This window comes from Marmota flaviventris, chromosome 18 (genome assembly GCF_047511675.1).
Source record: "Marmota flaviventris isolate mMarFla1 chromosome 18, mMarFla1.hap1, whole genome shotgun sequence".
Classification (NCBI taxonomy): domain Eukaryota; kingdom Metazoa; phylum Chordata; class Mammalia; order Rodentia; family Sciuridae; genus Marmota; species Marmota flaviventris.
Window position 1 is genome coordinate 52,768,237 of NC_092515.1, and position 10,420 is coordinate 52,778,656.

The window sequence follows — 10,420 nt, forward strand, 5'->3', positions numbered from 1 at the left end:
TGGACATTTTGTATGAATGAAATCATACACCATGTGGCTAATGTCACTCAGCAAGGTGTCTTCAAGGTTCAGCACTCCTATCCATTTTATAGCTGAATATTTGATTGTATGGATACGCTGCATTCTTTTTATCTGTTTATCCACTGATGGGCATTTGGGCTGTTTCACTTTTTGGCTATCATAAGTAATACATAATGTTTTTGTGGGGTATATGTTTTCATTTCTCTTGGGATTGTACTGAAGAGTGGAACTGCTGGGTCATATTCAGGTGCTGCTTTTTAGAATCTCCTCCAGAGGCTGTATGTTTCACATGAGCCCATGACACTTCCCTGGCCATGGCTTCTCCTGGTTCTCATTTACTATAGCATTAATCAGGCTTGGCTGCCTCCCTTAGGGAAAACTCATCAGTGCAGTAATTCTTCACCTTTTTAAAAAAATTAAAATTAATATTGAAGGGTTCTATACTATACTGACAACATAAGTATACTCTATAAAAATTGGAAATATAGTAATAACAAAGAAAAAATTCCTCACAATACACAACTTGGAGATAATCATCACTTATATCTTGGTGAACATCCTCCTACAGATTTCTATGTATATATATACTTCAAGATCAAAATGGAGCTCATTTTATGTCCTCAATTGGTCTTTAAATATTATATCTTTTTTTTAATTTGTTTTAATTAGTTACACATGACAGTACAATGATCTTGACATATCATACATTTGAATAAAATAGGGTATATTATTTTATTTTTTGAGAGAGGGTCTTGTTGTGTTGCTGAGGCTGGCATCAAATTTGTGATCCTCCTGCCTCAGCCTCCTGAGTCACTGGGATTAGAGGCATGTGCCACCACACTCTGCCCCAATATTATTATTATTATTATTATTATTATTGGTACCAGGGATTGAACTCAGGGGCACTTAACCACTGAGCCCCAGCGTAATTTTGTGTGAGTGTGTGTGTGTGTGTGTGTATTTAGTTGTAGTTGACACAATACCTTTATTTTATTTAATTATATGTAGTGCTCAGGATTGAACCCAGGGCCCCACATGTGCTAGGCGAGTGCTCTACTGCTGAGCCACAACCCTACCCCCCAATTTTGTATTTTATTTAGAGACAGGGTCTGAGTTGTTCAGTGCCTCACTTTTGCTGAGGCTGGCTTTGAACTCATAATCCTCCTGCCTCAGCCTCCCATGCCTAAGGGATTACAGGCATTCGCTACTTGCCAAGTGCCTGGCAAGGTATGGAAACTTTTAAGGCTCTCTGAATATATTCTCAAACTGCCCTTCCTCCCTGCCCTCTCACCTTCCAATCAGTGCTCTCTGCATGACTTCCTGGCTGTATGGGCACTTCCCAATGACCACAGCTGACAGGTAGATGGGCTCTTCTAAGAAATGCATCAAAAGTGCACCCTGGCATCCAAGGACATTCCATCGGGCCATCTTGTCACTGCATGACATGGAGCAGGTCCTGTCTCCCCGGCCTGGCTTCACTCGGAGCAACCCCACCTGGTGATATGCAGCACCTGGCTTCCTCAAGTCTTCAGCTTCTCCAGGCACACACTTGGCTCCAGTTCTATAAATGTCCACCACTGTGGCACTCCTGGGAGCTCCACAGGCGACATCGGCCAGTCTTTCTACAGTGAGGTTAGAGCCTCTGACACCTGATGCAAATGAGCCACTGTCTTGCTTGCCATGCTGAGCTGTGCCATTGGTGAAGAACCTGGCAGGAGTTCCAGGCTCAAGCCTCATCTTTTTGGTTACAGGACCGTCAGGGTCTTCGTGTTTCCTTTCATTTTCAGGAGTCTTCACATTACCACTGTCTTCTAATGATAAACTGCTATCCTGATCTCTGATGACAGGACAGCAAGGCTGTTCTTCAAACTCAAGCATTGGAATGATGGAGGCATCGCCACCTGCAGAAGAGGGAACATTTAAACTAATGGTTTTCAAAGTGAGACATCTGGACCAGCCATATCAGCATCCCTCAGGAACTTGCTGGAAGTGCAAAACCTTGGGACCCAAAGTAGACCTTCTGAATCAGAAGCTCTGAAGGGGGTCCCAGCAGTCTGTTTTAGTAATCTCTCCAGGTGATTCTGACACCAGCCCAAGTTTGAGGATCATTGCCTCAAATCAAGATCAATCTGTTCTCCCAGCTAATCTGAGATGAGTTAAGAGCAAATGTCCTTAAGAATGCCTGAGGTTCTTGTTGAAGACTCTGTCCTAGATCCAGTGAGTTGAAGTTTCTGGAGGAGAGAAGTATGGAAAACTCAATATAAAAAAAAGATCTTAAGCTGGGTGTGGTAGCACACACCCATAGTCCCAGTGGCTCAGGAAGCTGAGACAAAGGATTGTAGTTTTGAAGCCAGCCTCAACAACTTAGTGAGGCTCTAAGCAACTCAGTGAGGCCCTTTTTATTTTTTATTTTGAGATAGGATCTTGCTAAATTGCTTACAGACTCATAAGTTGCTAAGGCTGGCTTTGAACTTGGGATCCTCCTGCCTCAGCCTCAGAGCTGCTGGCTCTGAGAATTCTGGGTGTTGTTCCATATACTAGAGAAAATTCAGTAGCATCCCTGGTCTCTATCTACTAGATGCCCACAGCCCTGCAATCTGATAATCAAGTGTCTCCAGATATTTTCCAAATGTCCCCCAGGGAGCAAAATTTTCCCCAGCTGAGAACCACTGATTTAGAATGAGCAAGGTTTCAGGAGGGTGTGGTGGTGCATCCTGTAATCACAGCAATTCAGGAGGCTAAGGCAGGAGGATTCCTAGTTGGAGGCCAGCCTCAGCAATTAATCAAGGCTCTCAGAAACTCAGTGAGACCCTGTCTCTAAATCTAAATAAAATATAAAAAAGGGCTAGGGATGTGGCTCAGTGGTTGAGTGCCCCTGAGTTCAAAATCCTTGGTACCAAAAAAAAGAGTTCAATCTCCAACATCAAAAAAAAATTTAATATGGTGCTGAGAGGATTGAACCCAGTGCCTCACACATGCTAGGCAAGCACTCTGCCACTGAGCTGCATTTTGTGGATTGCTATTCCATATGATGACTTGGAAAAACAAAAGTGGGTGGTTTATTTCATAATTAAACAAATTTGGCAAACATTGCTCAAAATGTCCTCTCTGGGAGACTTTATGATACATATTCCCACAGTAGAGGGTCTGCAGTAAATTATACCACACTAGTCCAAACCAGTGTTTCCAAAACTCCAGTGTCTCCCCTTGTGCTTGTCTATAGAGATTTCTGATTTACTCTTTGGGACCCAAAGAAAACCAGAGGTTAGTAAGAAGCACCATTTCCCTTGAGAAGGAAGTGATTTCTTCAAACACTAATCTAATGTATGTTGCTTTTTTAAGTGTGTAAATAATACATCTGTTGTCTTTATAATGTCAGAGAGGGAAAGGCAAGAGATGTACAAGTGGGAAGTGTTGCCAGAGAGGCTGGCCGGCTGACTTCCACAGACCTCACAAGGTGACAGCAACTTTGCTGACAGAATTTGCTGTGGTCTACCTCCCACTCTAGGCTGAGAGATTATTTGATCTTGACAGAATGAACAGGAGAGGCTGACTCATGCTAATAAAATTCACAAGTAAGAGTCTGAAGTAGCTCACCAAGGCACCAAATTATTAATTAGTAATGAGAAGTAAATGCCCAGGGAGCCAGAGAGTCACATTCTCCAAGTAGTATGTGCTTTCTTCCTGCACATAAGCTATGGGGGATGATGCATTTTAAAAGATTACTCAAAAGGAAAGGAAATCAGATCAGTGGTTCCAGATTTTGATTTCACCGACCAGCCAAATTTCCAGAAGATTTTTGTTTGTTATTGTTGTCGTTGTCTTTAATTTCCAGAGTAAAATTTTAAGATAACAGAGAGTGTAGTGTAGTGGTAAAGCATTGGCCCAGCATGCTTATGGCCCTGGGTCCAATGGGAGCACCATAAAGGAAGGAAGGAAGGAAAGAAGGAAGGAAGGAGAAAGAAAAGTCTTTTAAGTTTAGCGAACCCAACAACTCTCTTATTTTGCCATGGACTCACAGATCAGCACATCTGTGGACTGCTGGTTTATATAGTTTGGTTGGGCTATCAGTCTGACCCTGGATGCATCTGTCTTCAAAGTAAGATGGGGACCACCCAAGCCCTGGCTACTTAAAGTGTGACCCATAGAGTATCATTACTGGCATCCTCTGAGTTGGTTAGAAATGCAGAACCTCAGACCTCACTCCAAACCTACTGACTGAATTTTAACATTTGTGGATGATCTGTGTGCATATTATGGTTTGAGAAGCACTGACCAGGAAACATCCTTTGGTCCTTGGACTAGTGTACCCACAGTCCTGGATAGAGCACAGATGAGCCCTATCTACATGTCATTTTTCTTGACTTCTATTTTTTTTTTAATTTTTTTTGTTGTAGATGGACACAATACCTTTATTTTTTACTTATTTATGTGGTGTTGAGAAACAAACCCAGGGCCTGATGCATGTGAGGCAAACACTCTCCCACTGAGCCACAACCCCACCCCTTGACTTCTACTCTTAATCAACTCGTTTCCATCCTTATCCTTTTTTTTTTTTTTTTTTTTTTTAAGAAGAGAGAGAGAGAGAGAGAGAGAGAGAGGAAGAGGAGAGAGAATTTTAATATTTATTTTTCAGTTTTTGGCGGACACAACATCATCGTTTGTATGTGGTGCTGAGGATCGAACCTGGGCCGCACGCATGCCAGGTAAGCGTGCTACCGCTTGAGCCACATCCCCAGCCCTCCATCCTTATTCTTTTTTGAGCTATAACAATATTTTCAACCTGCATTATGATCAAATCTTGACAGTTCTTTTGTCTCTTTATAATGATTACCCATCTCTGCTTTACTTGCATTAAAGTTCAATACCCAGAAGACAATCTTATATCCTTATGTCAAAGTTTTTAGGGTGAAGAAATTCTACTGCCAACACTGAGTTGTTGTTTACAAAGAATAGGCAGTATTTTCAGCTTTTGAGAAAGAAAAACAGAAGAAAGAAATGACCCCTTAGGTTATCTAGGTCTGTTCTTCTGTTTTTTTGTTTTTGGTACTAGAGATTGAACCCAGGGGTACTCTACCTCTGAACTGCATCTCCAGCCCTTTTTATTTTATTTCTGAGACAAGAGTTTAGCTAAGTTGCTGAGACTATAACTCCTGAGACTATAGCTCCTGAACATCCCCTAACTCAATAACATTAACCCTAAATAACCAGGACAGTCTACATGGCCTAAAAGACTCTATTATGATAAGCAACTGTTACTATATTCAGTATGTCACATTGTGCCTGGCTAGTAGAAAATGTGTTCAATAAGTCAATGAATGAAACGAGTTTCAGGCTAAGTTATCATAGCAGGACTTTGGACTCCTGAGTCCCATCGTTGGCTTCATATCTAATAGAGCTTAATTCTGAGAACTGCATGAGTGAGACTCTATCCACCTCTCCCTACCTGTGCCCATTGCCTTCCACCAGTAGAGAATTGACTAGGTACATAAAAAGGCGCTGTCACCTACTGTAGCTATACTTTAGCCAGAGGACTATTTCTGAGAAACATCTCTATGGGTAAAACAAACATAAAGAAGTAAACAATGCAACATTAGTACAAAGGCTTGAATATACTTACAGGGCGTATGGCTGGAGAAAAACACAAACAAGAGGTTGGGTCTGAGTTTCCACAGTCCTCTTTGAGTTCCTGGGACAAAGATACTCTCCTTGTTTAGGGTAGCTGCCAATTGCAGCTGATAGAGAAGGTACCTAAGGATTGTAAAATATGACCAGAATGAACAAGTTGGCTGGGGGTATAGCTCAGTACTGCAAAAACAAAACAAAACTCCCACACAGACTGATGGACCCACCCTAGAGATTCTAATTTAGCAGATCCAGGGTAGACACTGTCTTACTGCTGAGGCTGGCCTTGAACTTGTGATCCTTCTGCCTTAGTCTCCTGAGTCACTGGGATTACAGGCATGTGCTACTGCATTTGGTTAGCTTTTTATTTTTTTTAATGTTTTCAATGCTGGGGAATTGAACCCAGGGCTTCGAACATGCTAGGCAAGCAGTTTACCACTGACCTATCTGGCTTTTATCAAGCTTTCTAGGTGACTCTAATGCACATTCTAGTTTGAAATTTAGACCACAGCAGTTTACAGACTGACAATCTATATTACCTGAGTGTTTAGTAGAAACACAATTCTGGGTCACCATCCCAAACCCAGGGAATCAGATTCTCTGGGGATATGGCTTTACCTTTGGAAACTCCTTCTGGCTATAACCTCAGCATGGCTATCGTTCAGAATATCTCCTATGGCAAAGACAGGAGTAGGTGAAGACATATGGAAGACATACTGGAGAGGCCCTAGTTCCTAGAAACAGAAAACAGCAGTACCCCAGCACTCAGGATGGCCATGGAGCTCCTGAAGGGCTTTGCTATAAGATATCACAATTAATGGTAAAGCATTTACAGCTTGGTTTCTCAACTCGGCATAGACATCAGGGACAGGAGTAGGTGAAGACATATGGAAGACATACTGGAGAGGCCCTAGTTCCTAGAAACAGAAAACAGCAGTACCCCAGCACTCAGGATGGCCATGGAGCTCCTGAAGGGCTTTGCTATAAGGTATCACAATTAATGGTAAAGCATTTACAGCTTGGTTTCTCAACTCGGCATAGACATCAGGGGACAGATAATCCTTTGCTGCAGGGGACTAGCCTATGCATTACAAGACGTTTAGCAGCACTCCTGACACTTCAAAAGATGCCAAGAATACCCCTCTCCCAGTGGTGACACAAAAAACACATCTAAACATTGCCAAATGTACCCTGGTATGCAAAATTGCCCCTAGATGAAAAACATTGATTTATAGAAAAATCTCTACCTGGAGACCAGGGTACAGATATACAAAAGATCTGGTATCATATTATGCTAATGGTTCCGATTCTATCTAATTCTGTCCTGGGACAGCTTCCTCATATATAGGAGGCAAGGCTCAGAGAATGCAGCAAGCAAACTCAAAAAGGTACCTCCTAACTAGAAGCAGAAGATAATGATCCCAGACTCTATAAAGAATTTCCATATTCTGTTGGTACCAAAAGCTCCATCTAACTCAAAATTGCTTCTGGGACTTCAGAAGCCACTTGAGCTACATCCTGCTATAGAGCCTGAAAGCCTTCCAGGCAATAATCTGGAATAGTTAAACCCAAGGAACTTGTAGTTTGAGTATGAAAATACTGACTAGATTTCAGTTCATCCAGAAAGCATGGTCCTGGTGACCTCTGCTTTCCCTTTGAATTTCCATTCTTTAAATAAGGACTGTCTTCCAATTGGAGTGAGAGTCAATAGGAAATGAGAGGTCAGCTACCTCAACTAATATGGCCCTGTTTCCCTGACAAGGAGAGCAAAGGTTAACATGGACACTGGTTTCCAAAGCTCCCAGGGAGAAAATTCTTTGCTTAGACCCCTACCCATGCTTACCACTCTTCCTCATTTTGGATTGGCCTATGCATTTCGTTCCTGTTCCCATTGAGACAACTTCCTTTGTCACTGAGAGGAAAAAACAAATCATTAAGTGAGCTCTCAGAGGCTAAATTTTCCCCCGTGCTCAGGCTTAATAATTCTGCAGAGGATTCCCACAAAAGGTCTCCCGCCACCTAGTGGATATCAGAGAAACATGCCTAACATCGTAGTTGCAACCTGCCTACAACTGTCCCTGAGTAGCAACACACAATTCTATCATCTCTGAAAGGGACAGGAGAAAAGGTCTTACCGTGCACTGGCTTATCAGGAGTGTCACTGGCCTCATAAATTGGAAACTGTATCTTCACTACAGCTGCCAACAATGTCCATTCACGGTTTGGCTCCGGCTTCCCTTGCTTGGGCAGCCTGATCTCATAGTGCTTATAGCACAGCTGAGCGATCTCATCTGGGGTCCACATGGTTGGAGCTGGTGCTGAGGCCCTGATCAAAACCCACAACCATCACAAGTATAGAAAGGAGAACCAGTACCAGATCTACAGCCTTGCACCAGTGCTTCGACAGTCTTTTTTCAGTGTAGCCCAATTACGTTCAGATTAAGATTCCCCTATATGTAACTCTAGTTAATTTTTTCCCATTACCTCCCTGCCCCTTCTCATCTTTAATTTGAAAAATTAAAGCCCCAAATCCCAAACACAGAAAACCTTGTTTCTTCACGAAAGAATATTTGATGTCTCACAAATATCCAATGAATGTATATCTACTACTCAACACAAAAGCAAATGACAGGGAAGTGTCCTCACTACTTTAATTTCCATTTGGAAATAGTGCATAAAGGTTTGCAGAACTCAGCTTGTTTTGAGCAGACTCTCACCCATCCAAAGTTTATCTTCTTAGACAGAAGTTCTTTTCAGAAGCACTTTGTTTTTCTCTTCTTTCCCTACAACAGAATGAATCTCTACCTCCCTCTAGAAAATCACCTTGGGAAGTATCCCACTAGTCAAAAGTTCTTAGAGGAACTGTGTGCTTAAGGGTTTAGGCACGGAGTTGCCCTTTCTGGGTTCTAATTCCAGCTTTCCACAAATGAACTATATAATATTGGGTAGCTTGGTAACTTTTCTGTTTGTTTCCTCATGGTTTAAAACAGTGATAAGAGCAACCAATTAGAGTTACAAATAATATTTATAAAAGCTACCATGCTGAACAATTAATACCAACTGTGATTAATATTACAAAAAAAAAATTTGATGACTGTTGTGGGTAATTTACCTTGATCTAGTTGGTGGTGCGTAAGGACTGTAATGGGCACATGAGGTCATGAATTAAAAAAAGAAAAAAAAGATCACTCCTGAAAAAGGCCTGGGATATTTTGTAGGAAACTCTTGTACTCTAGGTTGTATCGGTGCTCACTAGATACATCCTGACCTCACTTGGACTCAATTATATAAAAGCTTCTTAGTAGAAGATGTGATCATACCACAAGGAATATAGCTAAGCACTGTAAAACAAAACACAAACAACAAAGGTTATATTGTACTTCAAATGTATGTAGCTTGTGAAAGATACTTATTCAATGCTATTATTGCAATAAGTCACTAAGTAATGATAGATATTTCTACTCACTGCTATTACAGCAATAAATGGTAACGGTTAATTGGACCATAGTGATTTTAAACAAAAATCTTGTAAGACCCGACAGATTGTGATTTTACAGTCAGAGAACCACAGAAGTCTTGAATCTATTCCCCTCCCCCAACCACTGAGCCACATCCCCAGCCCTTTTTTGTATATTATTAGAGACAGGATCTCCGTGAGTTGCTTAGGGCCATGATAAATTGCTGAGGCTGGGTTTGAACTCACCATCCTCCTGCCTCAGCCTCCCCAGCAGCTGGGATTACAGGCCTGCACCACCAAGGCGGGAAGTCTTGAATCTTTAGAAGCAAAGAAAAGTATGGAAGATCCTAAATCCTTCATTTGGAAGGGACGCCCCCCTGTCATTTCCAGGGAGGCATCACAAGCAGTATATTTTATGAAGGCAGATACCCTGCCATCCACCTGAAAATAATGCAAAGATGCACATAACAAACTAAGGCAGTCAAGGAAGGGAGAATTTGCCAGAAGAAACAGTGTCTCCAAGAAAGCAGTCCAAACTACATCATCTCATTCAGCTAGCTAATGCTAACGAACACACGCAGCTGCTAAAATGAATGAAAATTTTAATGGGTCCATTATAATTCAAGTCTGCACCCCTTCCAGAGCCTGAAAAACACCTTCATATAAAACAGCTCAGTTAAACAGGCGTTCCTTTGCCCACAAGGTCGCATTTTTTAACAGCTGCAGCAAGCTGAAGAACGTTCTTCCTTTCCAAAGAAAAGTCAAGTCAGCTACAGGGGAGCTTTTCCGGGATTTGGTGGAGCGGAAGGCTACTATTCGCTAACCCCTTGCTAAATCCGCGGCCAAGGAAGACCGCAAGGCTCCGGCGCCGTCACGGGGGAACCAGGCGAGCGCTGACTCGCGGGTCACGAGGAAGCGGCTCGAGGCTGCACGTCACGCTCCCGCCACGAGAGCGCTCCACGCTGCGCCTGTTGACAACTCCGGGCGTGGACCGGCCCGTTCCCACGTGACATGTGTCCCTTCTTCCCATACAAAACCGAACTGGCCACGCCAGTCCCGAGGCACCTGACCCAGCGACCCTGAAACCCCGCAACTGCGCGCCCCCTGACCCGGGGACTCCCATCCCTAGTAGACGCACCCATTGCACCTCCCCGACGCGCGGCCCGGGAGGGAACGAGCTTCAGCTCAGAAGCCGAGGGCCACCGCGGACGTGACGTTTAAAGCGACTGCGCCTCCCAGGCCCACCCCCAGATGCGCGCAGTGCACTCTGGGCCTTGTAGTCCTCCGGGAGGCGGAGGCGGAGCCAGAGCCGCGGTG

General features: G+C 43.1%; 1 protein-coding gene across 15 annotated transcripts in view; it reads right to left on the reverse strand.

Annotated features, from left to right (window-relative positions):
* The window catches only part of Adat1 (adenosine deaminase tRNA specific 1), a 39,462-nt gene extending 29,133 nt beyond the window's left edge, over positions 1–10,329 (reverse strand). For 6 of the 15 annotated variants that reach the window (XR_011705229.1, XM_071604304.1, XM_071604309.1 and 3 more), the window contains exons 1-8: positions 10,242–10,329; positions 9,350–9,420; positions 8,759–8,987; positions 7,782–7,972; positions 7,490–7,558; positions 6,265–6,319; positions 5,642–5,772; positions 1,313–1,922 (exon numbers count right to left, since the gene is read on the reverse strand). Coding sequence is in view for 14 of the 15 variants with exons in the window: in XM_071604304.1 (XP_071460405.1) it covers positions 1,313–1,922; positions 5,642–5,772; positions 6,265–6,319; positions 7,490–7,558; positions 7,782–7,972; positions 8,759–8,808 (1,106 nt within the window). In the remaining variant the exon portion in view is untranslated. The other 9 variants (XM_071604312.1, XM_071604308.1, XM_071604305.1 and 6 more) reach the window with 7 other exon arrangements.
* Between the last annotated feature and the right edge of the window lie 91 nt (positions 10,330–10,420).